General features: G+C 31.7%; 1 protein-coding gene across 12 annotated transcripts in view; it reads left to right on the top strand.

Annotated features, from left to right (window-relative positions):
- Positions 1-25,965, top strand: part of Ndae1 (Na[+]-driven anion exchanger 1) — a 69,646-nt gene that overhangs the window by 20,135 nt on the left and 23,546 nt on the right. For 7 of the 12 annotated variants that reach the window (XM_076415223.1, XM_076415226.1, XM_076415225.1 and 4 more), the window contains exons 2-8: positions 2,305-2,408; positions 10,472-10,600; positions 14,761-14,814; positions 21,961-22,131; positions 24,267-24,429; positions 24,485-24,621; positions 24,855-24,947. In XM_076415223.1, the coding sequence (XP_076271338.1) occupies positions 2,315-2,408; positions 10,472-10,600; positions 14,761-14,814; positions 21,961-22,131; positions 24,267-24,429; positions 24,485-24,621; positions 24,855-24,947 (841 nt within the window). In that variant the 5' untranslated portion in view covers positions 2,305-2,314. The remainder of the gene's footprint in view (positions 1-2,304; positions 2,409-10,471; positions 10,601-14,760; positions 14,815-21,960; positions 22,132-24,266; positions 24,430-24,484; positions 24,622-24,854; positions 24,948-25,965) is intronic. The other 5 variants (XM_076415230.1, XM_076415232.1, XM_076415233.1 and 2 more) reach the window with 2 other exon arrangements.

The raw sequence follows: 25,965 nt of genomic DNA, 5'->3' as shown, positions 1-25,965 counted from the left end.
GAACGTTTTGATAACGAAACAACGAAAAACATTCTCAGTCGCGCCAGTAACTAAGCTCGTTAAGACCAGATATCTTCTGAGATCATGTTTAAGTTAGTCACTCGCTTAAATGTTTATTTACCTCAGTAGAGAAAACCATGGTTGCTAAAAAGGACACTTTAAAATTTAAAAAATATCAAAATATAGCTAAAAATGTCTCCAATCGTCTCTATTTTGAAACAACACTAAAGTACAAAGTATAACATGTTTATATGTCTAAAATGTTTTAGTGTTCCTTTTCAAATGCGCCATAGTATGGTCGTACTGAATAATTATTCATCAATAAATTAGTTTTAAAGTTTTTTTTTTTTCAATTTAAAATTTTCCACTCATTTCCTCTAATTTCAACTCACCAGTCCACTCATTTTTTATTATCTTTCTAATATCTTTTTAATTTCTCATATGTCCTAAAAAGTAGTATTCAGAAGGAGCAAGGTTGGGAGAATACGGAAGCGCGGTAATACTTCCCATTTTAATGTTTCCAAGTATGTTTTCACCGGATCTGCAACATGTGGTCGAACGTTCCCATGCTGAAAAATAACTGTGTTGCGTCTTTGCTCCTAGTCCGGCCGGACTTTTTTGCGGTGCTCGGCTCAGACTCATCAATTGTATTCGAAAGCGATCTGCATTGATAGCTTCATCGAGTAATGCCTCCAAATCTTTGTCTTCAATTTTTTGTGGCTGTCGAGAAAGCTCTTTGCCTTCTGTGTGTGTTAAATTGATGGAGCATGGTTGCCAGTAGCTTTCGATGACCTTCAGTCACATTTGTTTAAAGTTGTTTACCAATGTGGCCGATGCGATTTGATACACAATAACACCACCTGTTGCTTAAATGAATTTATAAGGCTGCTATATCACTGGAACTTAGTACTAGGTCTACTTTAAACCCGTGGATTTGGAAAAGCGGTTATTCATTTTTATTAAACTTTGTATATTCTTAAAACAAGCCACCTAATTCAATTAAATATGAGGTAAAAATAAATTATGTATGCTTTTACTTACATAGTAAATTATAAATTACTACAATTTAGTAATTAACTTTAAAGATTATAGCCTTGTGGATATAAAGTGAAAATAGAACATTAATTAATATATAATATAATTATATTAATTATTTGAAATATTAAATTTAAAAACATTTTCTCTGACGGCCTGGTTGGCGCAGTGGTAAAGGCGACAGGACGGTCCACCTATTGTTGCTACACTCGCGGGTTCGAATCCTGCTGGGGCATGATCGTAAATGTATGTTTGTGATTATTTGATATTTGTGATTGTCCTAGGCTAGAGTGTAAAATCCGACAAGGAAAATGATCACAGTCACGCCAGTAACCGTGCTTGATAAGACCGGATGCCTTCTGGGATGATTTCTAAGTTGGTCACTCGCCAGACGGTAGGCTTAATGCTGAGGACCGTGGTTCTGAGCCCATGTTAAGCTGTAGGACAATTCTAGATAAACCCGTAGTTGGTAGAAGGAGACTTTCAAATATACATAAAAAAACATTTTGTATTTTATTATATACACAAATTGAAATAGAGAAATAACTATACAATACTGATGTTACGTACTTGAGGATTTGGTTGTTGAGCAATGTCTAATCGTATTATAAATATTTGTATACAAAATTATTTATGATCGAGCAGCATATTTGTTAATAATAATTAAAAAAACTGAGAAAAGTGGGAGCTAATCATTCATAATACTCATTTTCTGAAGTAATCTTCAAAATGACAAAAAGAAAACGCCAAAGCTTTTTTGAAACTCTATATTAAATATTCCTTTGATATAGATGTTTCAGTTTCAGAAATAAATAACTCTGTTTTTGTGTAATTCAATCTGATAAAAGTGTATATGACATCTCGAGGGAAATAATATGAATTAGCCTTATTCGCTGTGTTATGAGTAGGCTATACAGAACAAGAGCCTCTTAGTGTAACTAGAAAACAGCATTACACTAAAATTTCTCGTCAGTAATTATCGGTTATAGAGATAATTATTGATAGCGATAATGTGGTCTATATATATATGGAGAAAATAATACTCCGTGGTGCATCTTTTCTTATAGCTTCGGTATTAGTCATTTAAGCTTAAGGATTTAAGACTTAGCTTATAATATTTTTTAATAATTTTTGTAACCTTTTGTATAAACTAATGATTCGTTAAGGTGATTATTTGAAAAACAAACCAAAACATTTTTCGTTGTTTGTATTATTATAACAATGTCGAATCTAGGTTTTCTTCATAACAATCAATTATTTATATTACAGATCAAGAAACATGGAACCTCACCGTGAGTCGCCTGATGATGAGGCTCCCAAGGATCCGAAAGCGGACAAGCAAAAGCTGTCATTCGACGAGACCGATTTCGAAGGTAATTTGTTACACAAACTTACGAGTTTATTAATTTCTCCACTTTCGTTCTCTTTGTTGCGTTATACAACGTGGGGCAAAATTCCCACCACCATTTTGATTGCCTATAACTAACTGGATAAACGTTCAGATCGAATGGGCCGATGCAGCTGTTAAATGACATTTGTTAAACTCTCATTGTCAATTTTCTTTTCTTATGAACCTTTTTAATGCAGAACAAAGAATGAAATTGGTAGAGTAGTTCGGTAGAGTACAATACACTATACAGCATCAAACTGTTTCATTTTCATTTTCAGTTTCATCAAACAAAAAATTCTATTACTTCGATATTGACATAAAAATGAAGTCTGCCCTCATGTCTCATTGCAGTTATCTTCATTTCCTGAGTGACAGTCCGTATCTGAACATCTCGCTGTAAGTAATCAGTCCTGTGGTATTTCGGTGCATCTACACCTATGTCGTAACCAAAGGAAATACTCTTAATAGTATAAAGCTACCTTGGAGGGAGACTTGTGAAGGAGTAGAGGACTTGTAAAAGTGTTGGAAGTATTGTTTGGCCAGAAAGAGCAGCAAAAGGTCATCGTATTACTCATTAGTGTTCGAAAATATGTAAGAATAAAATTGCTTTAAATAACGAGTTCAATCCACTATGTTGACACAAGTTGCTTTAGTTTTTCTTTATATGGTTCTTGACTTTTATATACTTTTTAAAATTTATTTATTGCATTGTTACTAGTCATTGTCGACTGACTTAAAATTTGTCTTTACAATCAATCAATATACTCATCGGTTCTATCTTAGTATTTGGTGTAATAATATTTATGTATTCACTTCTGTTTTTCTATTAAACGCAGCTCACTACAATACACTATACAGCATCAAATTGTTTGATTCTTTTGAGTCTGTGTCCTGTTCTGGTGTTATCCAAAGTTATATTACTTCGATATTGACATAAAAATGAAGTCTGCCCTCATGTCTCATTGCAATTATTTTCATTCCCTGAGTAACGTATCTGAACATCTCGGTGTAAGTAATCAGTCCTGTAGTATTTCGGTGCACCTACAACACTTCTCCGAAGTTTCTTCTGGAACTTTTATACACTGATAATCACTACATGGTATAAAACAAAGTCGCCTTTTCTGTCCCTATATCCCTTAAATCTATGCTTAAATCTTTAAAGCTACGCAACGGATTTTGATGCGGTTTTTTTCAATAGATAGAGTGATTCAAGAGGAAGGTTTATATGTATAATACATGCATAATATACTAAGGCAACATTGCTAATTTTAGAGGTTTCTAACGTGATGTCGTAAATTAACCTATTTTTTAAGCTTATTTAGCAATTAGCAAAAACGCTGCCTAACCCTACGAGTTAGATCAAATTAATGTACTACAGTATTGTACACCATAAAAAGGTCTACAAAAAAGTATATGTTTATCTTTTAGGGATAACCCACATTAACCATTTTTATTGTTTACTTTTTACGTGAGAAAATGGCTTATTTACGAAGCTATTTTAAGCAATACGGCATTAATCCTTATCGAATTAAGTACCTTAAATACAGTGTGCAATTAATATAGATCAATATGGTTCCTTACAGCATGTAAATTAAACAGATATTTTCGGAGATATTACAAATTTAAAATTTGCGTTTAAAAATGTGTAATGTAATAAAAATTGTATGAATTTAGATATTCCAAAGATAGCAGGAAATCTTCATAGTAAGTACAGGGGAAGAGGAATTGTTTTACTCCAAATTTAATGCGTGCAGGCCAAGGGCAGTAATGAATGAACCAAAAATACTGGATCGATTTTAATCATGTTTTCATTGAGTGACATAGGCATATATATTTTATGCCCGTGCAAAGTCGGAGCGGGCCGCTATGTTTTTATATACAACGTTCATATTTTTTCTGTAGTGTATTTAATTTAGTATCAGCATTGCACCCGTGTGAAGCCGGGGCGGGTCGCTAGTAGTGTTATATAATCTGTGAATGTGGCTATAGTAATTCCTGTCATCCTTCCTGCATTATATTGTAAAAATTAAGAGAAATAATATAATGTTTAATTTATATAAAAACGTACATTGTTTCTTAATTGGCAGTTGTTATTTCGTAAATGGATTTATTTTCATTATAATTCCCAATAAAGAGGGTGTTTTTGTTCTTCGCTCGTCCGTTATATGCGTACTTTTACAAAACAAATTCCCGGAGCTTTAGGAAAAGTTCCTTTTACTGGAAATAAAATCATCCCGCCGGCTTCTCGGGCATGTTAACGAATGAAATTTTTCCCTTTTCGAGACACAAAACCTTGGAAAAAATTCATTATACGTTTAATGTTTAGGGCGAAATTTAATTTTAGCGTTTCCTTTCCTCCTTGAGTTTGATTTTTTTCTGTCAGACATTAAGAAAACATTTTTTTCTTATTTTGAAAACTTACTTCACTTTATATATAAAAGGTCAATTTAAAAGTCCCCGGCCTGACGCATGGATGGCGCTACTAGAATTAAATCCGTACGTTTTTTAGTTAGCCCCCGAAGACGGTGAACGCAGTGCACGCCTAAAAGAGGCTGTTACCGATGAAAACATTTAAAAAATCTGAAAAATGATTTTGAATGACCGTAAATTGAAATTGAGTGAAATAGTAGACACTCTAGAGATATCAGCTGAACGTGTACATCATATCATTCACGAATATTTGAGTATGAGAAAGCTCTGTGCAAATTGGGTCACTTTTGACCAAAAACAACGACGAGTTGATGATTTGGAGCAGTATTTAAAGTTGATCAAGCGTAATAAATCCCAGGTTTTGCATCGATATGTGACAATGGCGGAAACATGGCTCCATCATTTCAGTTCGAAGTCCAATCGACAGTAACATGAGTGGACTGCACACGATGAACCCATTCCAAAGCGTGGGAAAACGCCACAGTCGGCTGGCAAGGTTATGCCGCCTGTATTTTGGGATGAGCATGGAATAATTTTCATTGACTACCTTGAGAAAAGAAGGACCATCAACGGCAACTATTACATAGCGTTATTGGGCCGTTTGAAGGACGAAATCGCCGAAATGCCGACGGACTTGAAGAAAAAGAAAGTGCTGCTTCACCAAGAAAATGCACCGTGTCACAAGTCAGTGAAAACAATGGCAAAAGTCCATAAGATGGGATTGGATTTGCTTCCTCATGCACCGTGTTTGCCAGATCTGCCCCCCAGAAGCTATTTTTTATTCACAGATCTCAAAAGAATGCTCGCTGGGAAGAAATGTTCATCGAATGAAGAGGTGATCGCCATTGGAGGGTTACTATAATCAGTGTATCACTCTTAAATTGAATTATGTTGATTAAAAAATACTAATTTTGTCAAAAAAATGTGTTATGGTAGTCGGGAGACTTTTCAATTGACCTGTTATAGTCCTTCCAAAATAGCCGTGATGTCACGTCATCAATATTAAAAAAATAAAAATAGTGTTATCAAATATAATTTACGTTTATAATAAAGTTAATTATATAGCCATAATAGTTTGTGGGTTAGGGTTCTTTTATTATATTTACATTGAATTCGTATCCACGCCAACTACGAAGTAGTTAGAGGCGGTTTTTTATGTAGTGGTACCCTCTAGAGGATTATTCCACATAATTGACAATTTCATATCCAAGTAATGTATATTATTTTTATTGGAGAGTCCATTTTCTTTTTACATTTGGTTTTCTTCCTTCGTTGCTGTTTCCATTTCACATTTCGTTCTCAAATCATTTCAATATATGAGTTATAGTTATCCTTATTTTCTTCTATTACTATCTGTGTATAGTTGTCTTACAATATTCTACAATATTTCTCCATATTTGCTCATTTATTCACTACATTCCCTCTAGAGCATTAGTCATATCATCTGTAGAATAATTCGTATCCATTCTCTCTTCATACATTTAAACCAAATGCTCATGCATATTCCGAATAATTATACACAAATCTTAGTCATTGTTATTTTCATTGTCAGAAACACTGTTGAAGTAAATTACTATATTGTTAATTTTTAATCTATCAAACACTTGTTCTCTAATCCACCATTTTCAGTTTCTTCTTCTGTGCGCGTGTAATGAGTTCATCCAAAATAAAGGTGTTAGACAGTGTTCCTTTCCACAAGACCAGAAAGTTCTTTGTTCAGCATGTCCACTATAATTGTTCAAATTATAATTATTTACCAATTCGATAGGATTAAATAAGCAATGACAGATAGTTTGTATATTTGTTTACCATCTGAGCTATAGTGTATTATTTCAGGCCTAGTTCTAAAAAAAAACTAGATTGCGTAGAGCACAAATATTTAATTTATATTTATATTTAGTGAGTGACTGAGATAAGAGCTGCATTTTCTAGAGTTTTTTGAAAACACTTGCCAGATTGATAGTTCTTAACATCTGATAGTGCCAATACTTACCTCTACAAAACGTTTTCCCTAAGGCCAGACTTCCGTTAACGTGTTCCTGTTCGAAGTAATTGATAAGAGACGTAGTCGGTTTCTAACTCTGATTATTTAAAAAAAAATCAAATCGTCAGACCAAAGCGTTTGCTAGGTTATTACTTCTAATTAGTATCGCTAATGTTTTGAAGAATTTTGACAATCTTGAATGAAGACATTTGACAGCCAGGGGAATTTCATAGGCTGATTGGGTTACATGTTCGGACGTATCAGACAGTATTGTATCTCTTTCTAACTAGAATCAATTGAGAAGGAAAAATACGGTCGAAATATAATATTTTTTTTTATCGTACGCCTTTGTCCACGGCACTTTATTCATGCTGTCATATAACAATATAACGTAGATCTTGAATTGTTTGACGCAATTGTAATAATGGCAATTAGTTTTGATGATTATTGTTTTATTCTGGCCTTGTGATGACTTTCATTTAGTGTGTCGTGCTATAATGTTATCATCTTAAATACAAATATGTTTGTTGATAATTAAATTAATGAGAGTGAATATAATTTTTTGTAATTACTTCAAGTTTTGGATATTCGGTATTAGAACTAGCATTTGGATCTTGTAATTTCTATTGTTGAATGTTTATTGATTATTAATCAGGTATGAAAATTAGTCTTTTAGCGATAGATAAAGATCAAATGGACAATATTTACATTTTAATATGTTATTAGCTGCCAATAAAAAGTTTATTTTTAAATTTTAGATTCGACTAAAGATTTTTGACAAGAATTTTGAAAGTCGAAATTGAAAAAATTAAAAGTAGGTATTTAATGATTAAAATGTTTGGAGGCCGACTAATAATCTTGATAAGAGGTATAAAAACATATTTATTTCCGTTCTTGCGGTGCATATATATGGTGCAATTGCTAAATTCGATTGAAACTCTTACTGCATAGGTTTACCCTCCATTTATAATTTTGCAAAGTCGCCAATATTTCGCAGTTTTTACCTTAGTTTCGTTGGTTTCCCGGGATTTTTTGAAAAATTAAATTTTTAAATATTTTTTAGTCCAAAGTACGAATCTGTCCCGCGTTTTGAATTTTCACAGTTGATAATTTTGAAAAAATTTAAATTTCACGTTTTGTTCACCCTCTTCCCAACTATGGTTTATCTGGGCTGAACTTCCTGTATTTAACTTGGCTTCTGAACCATGATGCTTGGCATTAAGTCTGCCGACCACATAAGACATCCGGTCTTACCCAGCCTGGTTAATGGTCTGACTAGGATTTTTCCCTTATCTGATGTTAACAATCACGAACATAAATATACCACCATGATTCGGCAGGATTCGAACCAGCGACTATCAAAATAGCAGGGAGACCGTCCTGTCGCCTTATCCACTGCGCCAGCAAAGACGATTTGATCATGAGTCCTGTGAGGTTATGTTACAAAATGTTTAAGATTTATTCTCCTAATGTTTCGAAACTTCTACGTGGAAAAATGGAAATACAAACTAGAGAAGTTTAAATAAGTCAGGATATCGTTTGATATTGTATCCGGTATGTAGCATTATGCTTTCCAACAAGGATTTGTATGTAAACATATTCAAAACACGTAGCATGCTAGGACACATATTGAAATAAAGTTGAACGTTAGTTTGACCTATGTATTTTCAGGATAAAATGTAAACATACATATACGGAAAGTTTTGCATACAAATTTGCATGGGGAATGTGTGCGAAAACAGCTGGTAATTATTTTATAAAGTTCAATAAGCCATCATTTTACCCTCGTGTATAAGTTATAAAATTGTGAAGGGTTGATATAACTCCTCAAGTAACGACCACAGTGTCGTTGTCCCATTGGGACAGCTTATTGTTCTAAAAAAAAATTATGTCTGAGTATTGCTTGCACTTTAGTTTGCTAATTTGCCTTTGGGGATCTAAATAGAAATATTGCAGGAAAGCGATGTAGTGGATAGAGCATTTAGAGCATACGCGGAGGTCGCGAATACGATTCCCATAGCGGTGACGAGCCCAAATTATTTAAACCGACTTCAAAGTGATCAATTGGTAGTAGTTATATAATATTTTAAATAGATAAATAGGTCGGTGGATATTAAGTTAAATTGTGTATATAATGGAATACTATGATTATTATGTACATATTTTATTTTAAAACGTTTTTTTGTGTTAAAAATCTTTTTTAGTTTGATTTTCTTACTTTTTATTGAGTTATTTTTTGAAGTCCATTAAATTTTTTCCGATATTTTATTCTTACAATAGATGTAAGTGTCTCTCTCTATCGATGCTGAGTTCACATACAAAGAACAATAAACATATAAATTACCTTTTTCGTTTCTCAAGCAAGGAACAATATGGTTAAACGTGTAATTGAATAGTCAATATAAACACAAAAAAAGGTACGGACCTACAAATTCCCGGGCCCAAATGAAATCGATAAAATGGCACCAGTTAAGTTGTCTGTTCAAACTCCGAAAAGAAACGAATACGAAAATATATAGGGGCGATGGTTTAACATTCGTTGAGCAGTCGTCCGTTTAAGACTCGGGATTTAGAAGCGACGTTTTAAGTAATTAAGATATCGATGGGTCAGTGTTAATGAAATTTGTATGTTTCGTAATTTGGTATCAGCCTTGGTCTCGTGTTGATGACGTTTCTTGTTTCTTATCTCGAATTTTACTGCAAAATGTTGTTAATAATGAACAGTTTATAGTACTAAGCGGTTGTTGCTCTAAACTGTAACCTTTGATTCGATAAAAACAACCAGTTTCATTAATATTTGGTTTAAAAATATGTGTAATTACTTTTATTTATATGAGACAACAGAGCTTTTCGCGGAGTTCTTTCACAGAGAAGTTCGCGGTGTACCATCTATTCGCCGAAAGTATTGAGATGTTTGCTTGGTAGACGGAGTGTCAAGGAGACAGGACTCTCCTCCTGCTGTTGCTATAGTCGTTGGTTCGAATCCTGCTGAGGCATGATTGTAAATATATGTTTGTGATTGTTTAGTATTTGTAGGCAATAGTGCAAGATTCCAAAAGTAATTGATCCCAGTCACGCCAGTAACCAGGCTGGATAAGACCGGATGTCTTCTGGGATAATTTATAAGTTGGTCACTCGCCAGTCGGTAGGCTTAATGCCGATGGCCTTGGTTCGGTGCTCACGCTAAAAACTTGGTCTAGTCCAAATAAACCCTCTGTGGTAAAAAGAGACTTTATTTATAAATATATAAATAAATAGATATATAAATATATCTATATATACCTGTATATAAATTCTCAAGTTCTGCAGTATTGAATACGAAATACATATAAAATGTCCCCTTGACAATCTTAGAAATAACATACTATAAACGTACTATACTATACTATTACTATAAATAACATTTAATTGTCATGACTACACATATTACTCATACTTCTAGAGTAATTAGGATAAAATATCTGTGTATATACATATGCTATGTATTTTATTCCATTCAGTGATATATATCAACTATAATGAAGTGCTAGAAAGCATCTTGGTTAAGCAATACTCTTCCACATTTGCCTTCCTGTACTTGTGTAATTTATTGCAAGACTGCCAATACAAATAATTATTTTCACTATTTCCAGGTCATCGAGCTCACAGCGTCTTTGTAGGAGTACATGTTCCTACCGAAAGGCGGCACTCTCATCGCAGACGTAAACATCATCACAGAAATTCCGAGGGTGATAAATCCGGCTCGGAAGATGATAGACCGAGTAAGTAGCTGTAACATTATTCGTCCTTAAACATATATTTGTTGTCATTGTTGAATTGTGTGTGTATGAAGAGCTTAATATTCCGTTCCCATATTATAATTATCTAAATATAAAATTGTAGTAAATTTATACTACTTTTTTATGGAGGGTCTTTTATTGGTTAACCATCAAATATTCAGTAAAAATCCGTAACAAAATAATTCCAGGATTCTTGTTTAAAAAAATACTTTAGTTATTAGAGTCTGTCTTATTGAACACATTTTATAGTAAGTTAAAACTTTTCTGAATATTATTAAATTGTTGGTAATATAATTATAGAACTTTTGAATTATGTAAATATAAATATAATATGCACCTACCTACAGATGATATAATATGACTCTTACTTTACTTTGGCTTTGACATATGACAAAATTCATTTTTACTTAATTTTCTAATTTTTATTCATTTTTAATTACAACTAATCTAGAACAAGATCAAGGAGCAATAACAGGTCAATTGAAAACATAATTCCCTTTAAGGGTGATACAGTGATTATAGCGACTCTCCAATTTTTCGATGCCATTTTTGTAGTACGATTTGTCATTTGCTTCAAAATAGGCTTCAGTTTCGGCGATTACCTCATTTGACGAAAATTTCTTTCCAGCGAGCATACTTTTCAGATCTGAGAACAGGAAATAGTCGCTGGGGGTCAGATATGGAGAATACGGTGGATGAGGAGGCAATTCGAAGCCCAATTCATGGATTTTTGACACGGTGCATTGTTTTGGTGAAGCCGCGCTTCCTTTTTCTTGAAATGCGGCCGCTTTTCGGCGATTTCGTCCTTCAAACGGTCCAATAACGCTATGTAATAATCGATGTTGATGGTTCTTCCTTTTTCAAGGTAGTTAATAAAAATTATTCCATGTGCATCCTAAAATACAGACGCCATAACCTTGCCAGCTGACTGTTGAGTAGACTTCGGAGTGAAATGATGGAGCCACGTTTCATCTATTGTCACATATCGATGCAAAAACTCGAGTTTAGTACGCTTGATGATCTTTAAACACTCTCCGAATCATCAACTCGTCGTTATTTTTGGTGAAAAGTGAGCTCCAATTTGTACAGAGCTTTCTCATATCCAAATAATCGTGAATGATATGATGTACACGTTCAGTTGATATCTTTAGAGTGTCTGCTGTTTCATTCAATTTCAATTTACGGTCGTTCAATATAATTTTTTGGATTTTTTTAATGTTTTAAACTTAGCATACCAATCCTTGATGGTTGATTTTCTTGGGGCAGTGTTCAGAAACTCGGCATCAAGCCAAGTTTTTGCTTGAACTGTATTTTTCCCTTCAAAAATGAATATTTTACCAATGCGCGAAATTCCTTTTTATCCATTTTTTTCACAATAACAAAAGTTGCTTCAAAATGCTATAATTCACAAACAAATGATCCGATAGCTGTCAAAGTTATACCCGCATCTTTTAAGGATTTAATTTTAGTATCTAGCGCCATCTATGTGTCAGGCCGGGGATTTTTCAATTGACCTGTTATTTTCCGATTAAAATCTTATAGCTAAGGTGTTTTACCGATTTTGATCCACCGGCGTTTCCTCAGTTTTGCTCACTCTTGGTTACAATAGGCACTGTGTTCTGCTTTTAACCGACTGTACTACACTAGCTCAAATGGTTTGGTCCTTATAAGTCTTCTCATTATTCCTCTTCGATCTAGCAGCTGGATTGATTGGTACGTTCTAGTGTTTATTATGCCTCTCTTCATGCTTCTTTACAACAATTATTGTCTCGCCTGCCACCGTCTCCACTCCCAGGTCTCTGTGTAGGTCCTTGTTCTGGAATCTTTTTATGACTGCCATATTGTTTTAACAGGCACATCCCCAAAGTTGTATGCCGGAACTCTTTTCCACACCACCTATGTAGTAGAGTTCTAGATACGTTTTCTATATAGTGGTATCTTCTGGAGGCCTAATCCACCCAATTCACAATTGTATATACAATTATTTTATTTTATTTTCATTGGAGAGCATATTTACCCTTTTATATTTATTTCTTGTTTCTTTCGTTACTATATTTCGATCTCCTTGATGTATCCTTGTTAAGTCATTTTGATATGTCTCCTTATTTTCTTTTGTTACTACCTGTCTGCGTATTTCTTGCAAAATTCTATCCGTTTCTGGTCTGCATACTCTGATTTATTCATTGATTCCCTATAAGGAATTTTCCATATGGTTTGCAAAAGAGTTAGTATATATACTCTTCTCATTCTGTGCACGCAAATCTTACTGTCACTATCAGTTTTACTATCAGAAGGACTGTTGAAGTCTATTACTAATTTGTTAATTTCTAATCTATTAAACACTTGTTCAAAATTTATCAATTTCTTCTTTTGTGCGCCTAAAGGAGTTCGTTCAAACTTTAGGTGTTATTATAGGCAATGCTACCTCCATACCTCTCTCTAGTAAATGTGTCATTCTTTCCATGTCATGTGTTTACATCACTTAATGGAAAATGGAAAACATTTATGAGATGATATAGCTCTTTAATGAACGAAGTATAGAATATTAAAATGTAAATATATATTAATATATAATTTTGGTCAGGGATTTTAGCTATTGTGTTACTTAATCTAATTACATACTAAATCAGAAAAGTAAAAACAGATAACAACTGAAAGAAGAATGAAGTTATAGATAGCAGATACTTTAGTTCCAATAAATATCCCTGGAGACCTTTTCAACTTGGTTTTCTCAAGTTTACTACGGATTTAGTAGTAAATCCTTAACTATCACAATTAATTTAATTTTGTTGTCATCTATCTTCGTTAATTAAGATTATTGCGAGTTTTTCTTTATTGTTTTATTTATGTTACGAATATGTTACAAGTTTGTTTCATTTGGGTTATTTCTTGAAATGATAAATACTTAAAATTATTAAATATTTTAAGGCGTTGAAACTAATTCACATTATTTCGAATTTTTTCATGTACAATATTTAATTTGGAATGGTAGTGAAATTTGATTTATTTGATGCCTTTTTGCAATAACTCGAAGAACTGAGCTCGTGCTCTTACGGACCAATATCTGGAGAATATGAGGTCCTTCCTTATTGTATTTTTCTTTCGAAAATCCGAGTTAGTCCGAGTTCTGTTAATCCGAGTAAAATTTGCTATTCAGGCAACATATTGTTTTTTCATAATTTGCCAATTTACACCATCTTGTGTTAAACGCCATAAACTTCATTAATAACTCCAAATTAGTGTTATCAATGAAAACATAAATATATGGAGAAACTTTTGAAAAGAGAAATTTTTGTTAGGTCAAAGCAAGGTGTCATCAAAAAAAATTAGTCGAAAACTACAAGATAATTAAATTGTATCCATGGCCTTACAAAGGATGTTTCCATCTAATAATATACTCAACTTTGTTCGAAGTTTATTATATTACCAACAATACGATATCGCCTTTGTGGAATTTATTAAAGTTCTCGACTTTCCAGACATCTCAATTACACCTTTGTTCGTTTCAAATATGACCTGTTGATTGATTAAGTTTGATTACATCAAGTTCAAACTTTTTTAAATTATTGGTTTAGATATATTAGGCCTATGATTTAATTCTTAAAATTTAAATTTTACGGTATATATTATAACAGATGGCGATGAGTGTAAGTGTGTTGCATTTAAGATATCTTAAATCAAATTAATCAAAATTGATAGAAACATGCAACTAACATAATGGGACAAAAATCAGACAATAGTTACAAATATTTATTAAACTGAGGTTATCAAGTGTGCTATCCTGCAAAGAAGATCCTTCCTAGAAGGAGATAGAACATTAATAAAATTAAGAAGAAAAAGTGATTCCTATATCGAGAGTTATAACGAAACAACTACTAAGAATATATAAAAATTGATATTATGAACTCTTAATAGTGTACCAATATTACCAATAAAGAATCTGTAATAATTAATTCATATACCTAAATGTACCTACGCGTACTTCTATTATAAAACTGCGAAAAGTATCAGCGGCTGGCTTTTATGACGAAAGAATGTAAGTAACAGCACGTGGTAGTAACACCTTTTTGTTGATATTTCATCACATAATAACGTGGGGATGTGTGCGTGCGACAATGGAAAACATTCTGGATGTTTTTTAGGGCTAGTAGTGTCGAGAAGAAGGGCATTAAGCATCTCAGAAGACGGGGAGATATGTAAGCCTTCATTATTAGAAGTTATATATTCATTTTGCACTAATACCTTCCTCTGAGTTTGTCGTTATTTATTCATTCATTCATGGAAACCATCATTTCAGCTCAACATTTAAATATGAGTATTTGTAGTTTGGCTTTTATCATTAAGTCCATCATTTCATCATTAAGAATCATTTTCTTTCTTGCAAATGGCTTGTTCTCTGCAATATTGTGATTTTAATATGCTCAAGAGTTTACTATAAGGCTGCTCTACGGTACAGTGTTTTTATAGTGTTCACTAATGTTAGACGCATATACATATTGATTGAAAAGTCCTGGGTCTGTTTAATTAATGGTGTTTTACAAATAAATCTATATAATACTAATTTTTGTATTTTATTTTACATGCTATTTTTTATTTCCTTAAAGGACCTCCAGCCTTTTGGTGATAATAATTAATTAATACTATTTTTGATTTTTTTAGCTACTCTACATTTACATAAAAAAAGAAACAAAATATCATATATCTGTATTAGCTTTTATTACTATATTTATAAAATGGATATTTAATTAAAAATAAATTGTTTAAATTGTGATATAATGTAAATTAATATAATGGACGTGACGTGAGGATAGTAAATTTATCATCTCTTTTATTTATTTATGAATTATTTTATTGTATTATCCATGATATTTATGAAAACTTCAATTGGATTTATATTATAATTTAATGCATACATACATTGTTTCAATTTTTTATTTACAAACGTTTTCGTTTATTTAATATTAATATATTTAAAAGGGATATTGAGTTATAAGAGTAAAATAATTGTATAAACATGTCAGTGTTTAGATGGGAAATGAAAATCTAGTGTTTTTTTGTTTAATATAATGTAGTTTGTAGTTTAATATAAGTAATTTCTGGCAAAGGAAAGGAATTCGTTAAATTTTATTTAATATTGTTTAATATATATATATATATATATATATATATATATATATATATATATATATATATATATATATATAATATAAATTGAATAAATGTAAATAAATTTTAAACTAATGTAACTAAATGTGTGTGGTTACAATTAATCATAATTTTGTTGATGATGGAAAATTCTATTAATAAGACCATATGTGTTAGGGGCAAGTAATTTTGGGTTATGTTTTCCTTCCCTATATAGATAATGTGCCAGTCGAGGGTTGTTCATGATTTATACAAAACAAATTATCAAGTTAGCTCTTGTTAATGGTATCAACAAACAATAGTTTTCTAATTAAATAGTACAATTAACTAGTGCTTTGTTAGCAAAGTTTTATTCAATTTGTTTGAATGATAATTACTTTTGAGTGATTTTTTAATGGTAAATTATTAATTGAATTGTTACTAGTCGTTTCCGTCTAACCTACAATATGTCTTTCTGGCAACTTATATCTAGGTATATAACTAGGAGGACCCATCATCCCTATCTCAATCTCTGGTGAAATAATGTTTATATATGTCGCTGCTTTACTTTTTGTTATAAGTACCTCACACAACATTACACAAGATCAGATGGTTTGATTCTTTTGAGTCTGTGTCCTGTTCTGGTAGTATCCAAAAGCTGCAATACTTCAATATTCTCATAAGAATGAAGTCTTTCCACATGCCCCCTTGCAATTCTTTTGATTTCTTGACTGACTGTGTGTATCTTAAGGTCTCGATGTAGGTAATCAGTCCTATAGCATTTGGGTACGCCCAAACTACCTCTCAGGATGTTGTTCTGAAAAATTTGTATTTTTTTATGTTACTCTTTACAGAACATCCCCATAATTGAACTCCGTATGTCTATATAGGTTTCAGTATTTGCTTCAATAATAGCAATTTATTATGTACTGATAATTGTGATTTTCTTCCAATTAGCCAGTACATTTTCCTATATTTTAATTCCTATATATATATATATATATATATATATATATATATATATATATATATATACTTCTTTCAGTTGAATCCATATGATTTGACATATATATTGACAAGATGACTTTGACTTTCTGGCAATCCATCACAAGATACTTATGTAATATGATCAGATTTATGAAGTTTTTTACATTTCTTTTTAAACATCATTTTAATTCATTGATTTTTAGATTCCTTCATAATACTGGATGTTAAAGCCATTATAAATTTTAAACTAATTTTTATATATGTTACGAACCATTTACCGGCAAAGATTTTATCAAAAACGACGATCTTTTGATCCGATTCGTAGTATAAAGTAATCAGTGTTATGCTGTATTTGAATGCGGTATCCCGAAGGACCTCTGTGCCGCCGCTTTTCAGTATTTTTTCCACCCCTAACACAGATTCCCTTCTCGGGTCCCAAAGCGAATGTTAAGCATATTTCGCGATAAATTACTTCTCTCTTTTACATATGTAAAGCTTCGACAGCAGCATACGTTTTGAAATGTTTCTCAGTGGCTGAGGGAAAAATTTTATATAACATAATATATGCGTCAGTTCATTTATGTTAGTGCAGCATTTTCTCGTAATGGAATTAGGATTTTTTGGGGAAACAGTTTTATATTCTAATTTATATTAGGTGTATGACTAGAATAAATGAAATTTATTATTTATTTTGATTTATTTGCGATTATTTTTTTCACATCGAAAAATAGAGAATAGCGAAATCAATTTTGGGAATATTTTCCATTGTTTTTTTTTATAAGCTTGCGGTATCTCTCAGGTTCCTTCACGAAAAAACTTTCTGACTAATAATTTACGTACAGTCAGCGTCAAAAACTTTAGCACACTACATATTTTTCAAACAACTCTTAATAAAATTACATTTTTAGATTCTATGACTAAAGACCATGGTATTCTTGTAGATATTACAAAGACGCAGCTATTACTTCCTTACGTTGCGTGTAAAAAATACGTCTAAAACGACATGACAATACTGTAAAAGAAATTATTAATATTTTAAATTTTTCTTTCAATAATGGGTACATCCTAGCTTCAGAACTTCAGTTAGTCACTTCGACAGTATTTCATCTTGAACTAATTTTTTATTCATCTGGCATGGGATTTTTTGATCTGGAAAAGTTCCTGAACAATAGTCTTTAGAGTTTCGCAGTATATACAGCAGCATTGTCTTGCTTAAAAATACAATTCTGATCGAGAATTTGTGTCCTATATTTGTCTAAATACTCGTCGGTCAATTTAATATATTAATTTTCCGAAAAATTAATTTTATTTACGTCTTTCAAAACTTAGAGCAGCCCAAAACATAACACATCGTCCATCCAGCTGCCTGTGACTTAAATAATCATTTTTCAACATTTTGAACTGTTTTTCCTTTAAGGTGAGACGTATTGATTGGAATCAATCAGGTAGGCCCAAGTGTGACAATTATCCCGTATATGAGAGACATTCCAATTATTTAAAGAGCTTGCACTTGTTTAAAAACAATTATTTCTTAAATAAAATCCGAAGAAAAAAGTCGAGAATAGTCGAAGCGAAATATGTGAACATTAAGTAATCAATTTAATACATGAGGATCGTTATAACCAGTATTGGACTACCTGTGGATTAAAATTAATTGTATTAAATTTTACTGATTAAAGTTTTATATTTTAACTTATAACATAAATTTTACAAAGTTGGAACTTTTGGTGTAAATACACATAATTAATCTTTCATAAACATTCATTTTGATGTTTTGATCGACTTCAATCCTGACAGAGATTCGCTCAAGTTCTAATTTAACGAAGACCGACAGGGTAAATATTTGTTTTTCTTTGTTCCCATATAATGTTTTTAACACCAAAAAAGCAGCAGAACTTAAAATCAATGTTCTTAAGGTCAAGGTTTCTAAAACCTCCTGTTAATATAGCATGATTTAGGAAAACCGTCTATTTATCAGCATTTACTTTTATAGAAATGTAATAATTATTTTAGATAAGTTTAAGAGATGGGTCCGTTTTATGATCAAATTAATTTAAATTCTACCAGAAAGATTCGAAAATTTTATATCATTTAATCTTAATTTGCTCGTGTTTGATGCATTAACGTAATCAAGATATTTTCACCAACCAAATAAATAACAAGATATTTTTTTCTGTATAAACCTTCACATGTTGGCCTGTAATTGACTTCAAAGACGGTCTGCTTTAAATTTACGGGCGGGATCAAAGGAGGGTTGTAAAAAGAGCCAGACCCTTGGATATTGAGATAATAAAGAGGTACAAGGGTCTTTAATATCAGAAGAAAAAAATATAGACGCGGAGATATTGAGTTGTAAGTTTAATTAAGTGAAGTGTAGTTCGTTGGTCATAATTGTATTTGGTATGATACACGTTTTCTCTCTAGGGTATAATATTGTTTAAAATCAGGCTCCATTTTATATTGGTGATGCTTTTATTATGATTCTGTTATATTTAATCGCACTTTTTTATAATACGTTGGGTTTTTGGGATTTCTTATGTATATTAGGTTGTGGAGAAAGTAATTTAGGTTTTTTCTATTAGGCTTATAAATTAATACTTTTTCTTTATTTAAAGTTTTTTTGTGGAATATCGCTACAATGTATTTTAATCAATGTGTTGTCCGTCGATAGCCACTCTTCTCCCCATCTTTTAGGCAATTTACGGATTCCATCTTGAAAGAATGATATATCGTTTAAAACTATCGACGAATTTTAGTACCTTCATTAGAAGTGAAGTATTGTTTAACAGGGTACGACTCATATAACTAAACAAGCGTAATTAGAAGGAGCAGCGATTGGAGTATAGGCATATGGGGTATTACTTTCCATTTTAATGTTTCCATAATACAAATTCAGACATTTTCAACACACTGAAAACGCTTTTTGTGTTCATTTCGACGAAATGACACATACTGGAAAGTTAAGCACGAGTCAATTTTTTGGACGATTTAGAATGTCAATGTGAAATGAATGTATGCAAATATATAGTTCTAACGAAGTTTTAAACTTTGTTACGTTATACCGTGATGTATTTAACTCAGCTCCGATATATGATTTTCCCTGAAGCACCCTTTTCCATCCAACAATAAATGTTACGTACTCTACTCAATTATCCTTTTTCATGTATTGATATGCCGTACGGGCTCTATTTTATTATATAGATTGGGAATAGCTTGAAATATCGAGCGAGGCGAAAATGGAGGTTCTGCTTTTTAGGTTTTAGAGTACGAAATAAAATAAAATATAAACGCTCCGTTATTTATTAAATATTTTAGTGGTATGTTATAACATTCTAGTTTTTTTATTGGTTGATTGCCTTTTATAGCTTCTGTTAAAGGAAACGACGCCTATTTGTGGCTCTCTATATAAAACCTATCTTTCTTTTGTTTATTTGGATGTTTGCCAACTAGAGCTTTAGATGGTAAGTTAATTCTTTGACCAAGTGGTAATAGATTTCTAACTTTTTCTAGTTTACTACTAGAGAAACTTATAACTCACATCTCCTTGTGATTTCTTATGTCTTTTATCCTCTGGTAACTTGATGGATTGCTATTCTTTATGAGTTCTTTGGGATTTGTTGATTGTATACTTAATTTAATAGGTAGTGTAAGGTTGGGAAAAATTTAGATTGTTTTATGATTACCTATATCTAGGAATACTTATTCATATTTTGTTTTCTTAGTAGGTAATTAGTGTTTAAGTGAGCACTGATGTCAAAATCAGAATCTATATTTTTGCTGTCTTTTTTAATTGTTATATTTATTAATTATTTTGTACTAAAATTGGATCTTCACCCCAAATATTGTTAATTGAACTTATTATCCTGTTTCTAAAGGGATTAACTGGGAACCAGAGCATGAAATATTGATCGTGGAACATGACATATCCACGACATATTTTGGACTCCTGTAGGTCTTACTACAGCTATTATTTTTTGATTTATAGCTAACTGGATAATACTTTAATAAGTAAAATAACACTATTTCTATATATATTATGGTCTGTAGCAGTATTAAATTTGCTAAAAATAAAAATTAAAAAAAATAAAATGCTAAAAGATTGTTAAATATATTGTATCTTATAATATTGAAAAACCAAAGGGTATCGCCTATAATGCTATTAAAAATGTATGCTTTATAAATCAATATTTCGCCATTATATCAAATGAAGACAATCAATTCTTGTTTTATGGAAATATATAATTAATTTGGTGCATATAAATACAAAGAATTAGGGGTTGTATTTGAAATGTATTGGTTAATAAGACATTATTTATTAATGTATATAAATTTACCGAGAATAAGCTCTATATTTTCAATTTATATAAATTGCTAATTTATAATTCTGTGCGTTACAGCAGATTAATACAGATATTTTTAATGAAGTAATTTCAATCAAAATCCATTCATTTTGAAAACATCAGATGTTAATAAAATCTAAACAAACTAGTCAATAGTTCCAACTAAAGACTTTTCATAACATGCTATTGGGAAACATTACAAGAACATAAATTCATGAAGTAGCAAATAATAGTTTTCAGTTGCTTAATAGTTTTTTTCATTTTAATTAATGGGTCTTCTAATGTGGTTCTAAACTTCTTTGTCTATATACATATTACCATAGATGTCAAATCTGCATTGGTTAACACAAATTAGGAGAAAATAACGAATTTAAGGCACCATTTCTAGCCCAATGCAAGAATACAACATTATATTGATGTCCAACATATTATATTGGTCCAGTTTAACTTCTAACGTTTAACAGAGTTAATAAAATTATTCTTATTTTGTTCAAGATTTAAATTATGTAAAAAATAAAGAAAAAACCCAGGATTTTTCTGTTACTGTGTTGAAAACTAAATCACTAAAATATTTCAAATAAAGCAGTACAATGCTTATTCCTTTCTATTAGGTTATCATTATTTAAATCATTCGTAAACTTGCATGTATCTATAAATGGACGTCATCAAGAGTGCGAATTTCGATTCTTCTATTTTGATAGCATGATTATCGTGCATTATATTCGTTAAAGAACATCACATTCTACTCATCATCTTTGTTGTTATTAGTCAGATTTATGTCTAGGTTTATGGATGTTTTAGCTGACAAACTTTGTCGAGATACTCTTGGTGTTTAATGAAACCATTTTGTTCAGGAAAATTGAGTTTATGCAAATTTCGGTTCTGTTAAAGGTACACCGCCCGCTCAGAGAGTTCAGTTCATTCTGGGCGAAGACGTCGGCGATGAGAAGCACGAGAGCCATCCGTTATTCTCGGAGATGGAGGAGTTGGTCGTCGATGGTGAAGATATGGAGTGGAAGGAGACCGCCCGTTGGATAAAGTTCGAAGAGGACGTCGAGGAAGGTAAAATATCATATATTTTTGTTTCTACTCTCACGTTGTGTGTTGAAATAGCTAGTTTTGTATTAAATGTTGAATTCCAGAACTATCCTAGTCTGCTGATGTTTCTTAGGTTCTAATATACTTTTTACTCTTAAAATTTAAAGTGGATTTCAGCACTATACCATTATTGGTGCTGGCATAACCAGGTAACGAATTCAAAAAAAAATTCTCCTGAGTGTTCTTACTTGATAAACTTTTGCTCTATTATATATTTGGTTAACGGATATGCAGTCTTCATATGCTTATTTCCAATTACTAATGGTTTCATATAATCCGACAAACAGTGCTATCATTTCGATTGATGATGAAAATATTGTTTGGTCTCTTTTTTCTCATGATTAAAATATAATATCGGCTAAATGGTGACCGCGATTCGCTATGGAACTTTCGACTCTTTTTGAGGCATTTTTGATGACATCCTGCAACATCTGAGGCTGATTTTCTTCAATTTCGTGACGTTTACAATGATGAATCCTTTGAGGCTTATTCACACAAACTTTAGATTTAAAAAAAAATTACAAGAAATAGAATGGTGCTTTCAAATCCGGAGTTCTGACTGGCTGTGCTAAATCGCCACTTCGCGCCTCTTTGTTCTCCAAAACCAACTGTTCCGTTTATTGACGTGGCCACTGAGAAGAAACTGGGCTTCATCATTCATCAGTTTTCAAAATTCTCCTTAATCTGTATGCAAATATGTGTAACTGGGAACTGCGTTTTCGAATTGATGTTTCTAGAGAGTCTACAACATTATCCCGCACCAGAGCCACATTTTCAGCATTACGAGACGTCCGTTGTTTTCTAGAACGAGGCTCGTTTGCGTCGAAAATTCGTATGTAAACGATAAATTGTGGTTTTGTGAGGCAGTGGACGATTAGGATATTCTTGACGCAATTTCCACTGAATGACAGTATTGGAAGGATTTTTTTTCGATAAATATCGTCACTATTTCTGCTTGCCCTTATGGCTAAAACTACTAAAAGTCACATAACCAAGATGGTGTCCAGTTAAGATTGTAGCTGGACTTTTGTCCGGCATGTTAAGTTTTTCTAATGAACTCTGATATATTTTTAATATATAGGGCGAGCTTAATAATTTACTTGTTAAAATAAAACTGCGAAATACAGCAAAACTAATGCAAATTACATTTGGTTTTGTGCAAACTTCCATAATGAATTTCCACATTTTCAATCGCTTTTACCGGTATTTTCGATGATTTCTAAAAATTAGTTGTCAAATTTTCGAGTTCTAGGAATGAAATATAGCTATGGAAGAAAGATTTATCTATGCAAATAGTTCTAATTTACACTCAAAAAAACTTTTGATTCAAATTATATTAAAAATAATTTACAAATTTCAGTATAAACATATTTAGGGTATATGATGTATGTATTATATTATATTATATCTAATATATCCATCATTCAACGGTTCCAAAATAAGGTGTTGCGTGCCATTGTTGATAGTACGGAGCCTATATTTCAAATAAAGTGATACAACGCGATATTCCTCTAGAACCTATAACGAGTGTAATTCAACGTGTTTGTGTGAAGTACTTCGAAATAGTGTCAGTGCATCCGAATGTACTCGCTAATCAGCTAAATATGCGACGTGATAATGAAGTGCGTAGACTAAAACTAAAACGTTTAACACCACCTGATCTGATTACTGTCTATATTGTCTATATAATATGTAGAGTTTAGAATAAGCATTAGAATAAGACTAATTAATTAAGATAATATTTTATAGAGAAGATTGCTTAATGAAGTGATTTTCTACATGCCATGTATATATAATATAAACAGAAGAAATACTTATTGCCAATAGGGCAGATTGTGGACTCACGAAGAGTAATAAAAAAAAGTTATATTATATTGTTGTATTATGTATTTTTAGGGAGGAGAATTTTTAAGGAACATTAAAATATGATTTTTCAAAATTAGATCATCATATCTATTTTATTTTATTTTATATACGATTGATTTGAGCTTTTTAATACAATTTTCTGAAATCGTTTCTCCAAAAACATATGATTAAACTTCTGGGACTTTAAACATTTGAGGGATATACGATAAAGATCTGAAAGAATTTCTGTCCAGGTGGAAATCGTTGGTCCAAACCTCATGTAGCTACATTATCACTGCATTCCCTCTTCGAACTTCGTAGTCTTCTTCTTAATGGATCTGTAATACTCGACATGGAAGCCACGTCAATAGAACAAATAGCCGACCTGGCTTTGGAACTCATGATCAAGAACAACAAGTAAGCTTTATTTAATAACTAAACATTCAATAAATTCACATAATGAATGTTCCAGGTTACCACTTGAAAAGAAGGACAAAATAAAGGACGCTTTACTCAAGCGCCATCGACATCAACATCAAAGGCAAACCAAGGGTTTACCCTTTATACGTTCCCTCCAGGATATAGGGAAGAATTATTCGACATCAAAAAGTAAGGTTGATTTTTTTTATTACTTATATGTATGTAGCCATGCAGAAATGTTGTATATAAATATATCATTCGTGAAATCTAACTAGATATATCTATAATTAACATTTTCGAGCAGTATATAGTGAAATAAGTTTAACTAATTTAATTTTATTTGAATTTTGAATGAATACAAAAAACACTGACAAACCAAAAACACTTCGTCATCTAAACATATCGAATATTAACACTTTTAGGTAGCTGTTTTCAGTTAATGCGGGTAGGCAAATCCCAGAGGATGGGAAAGGTTTCTGCAATTACCAGTGGTAAAATTGAGAACATCAATGAAGGTTAGCCAAAAGACTATTTCGGGCTTTTAGCAGTAGATACTAACAAAAACACGTTTCACATAACTGACGTGTGCATACGTTCGACATACTAACACGTTATCATAGAGTAGTATGTAGAGTATTAACTTAATATAATTTCAGAATTGTTTTACGTCGTCCAGTAAGAAAGTGCTGAGAACGCCATCTCGCTGCAGTTTTTTTTTAGTTTAAGTTACCTTTACAGACACTTGTAAAGAAAATATTTTGTTCGGACGTCATTTCATTGGTTGAGGACACGTTATCCCTGACATTCTACTGATCAATGAAATTTGAAATAAACCCAAATGTAATTTCTCAATAAAATTATTAAACTACATTTCTACATAATAATAATAATAATAGTAATTTTTCCATCGCCCTATTTGGACACGTTTTAGGTTTTAACAATGGGCAATATTTTTATAATAATTAATATTATTATTTTATAATTAAAATAATATCCAGAAACCAACAATCGCGTTATAGAAATGAGCCAATGAAATACCTTTGTAGAGAACTATTAAAGAAGTGGTCTCAGCACTTGCCATAGTGCGACAACGCAAAACATTTCCTCGGTTTCGCCTATTTAAGTTAAACCTCTATATAACACTCTATGCACGTTATTAACCATCATTAACGTCATCTATGTTGCTTTTGTGATGTCTTCATCTCAAAACATGACGGAATTAGCAACCGCATCATCATTAAAAATATTTTAACCAATTTTCATATTATATATGGTGTTGGAATATTACTAACTAAAGATATAAATTAATTTGTGAAATATTTTATTACTGTATATATATATATATATATATATATATATATATATATATATATATATATAAAGAATGGGTTTAAAATAAAAAGTGAACGTTCGATCGGAAAAAACGTCAGTAGAGAAGAAAATAAAGGCAAAATGCTATAGAACGTTAAGGGTCGAAAACTCAACATCTGGACCAAAAATGCAGCGTTGATAATTTACACCGTTGAAAATAAC

This window comes from Rhynchophorus ferrugineus, unplaced genomic scaffold, assembly GCF_030347505.1.
Source record: "Rhynchophorus ferrugineus isolate W39M unplaced genomic scaffold, kcgeb_rfMv2 rfM9, whole genome shotgun sequence".
In the NCBI taxonomy this organism is placed as follows: Eukaryota; Metazoa; Arthropoda; class Insecta; order Coleoptera; family Curculionidae; genus Rhynchophorus; species Rhynchophorus ferrugineus.
Note: the sequence above shows the minus strand (reverse complement) of the source record. Positions and strands in the feature narration are given on the sequence as shown.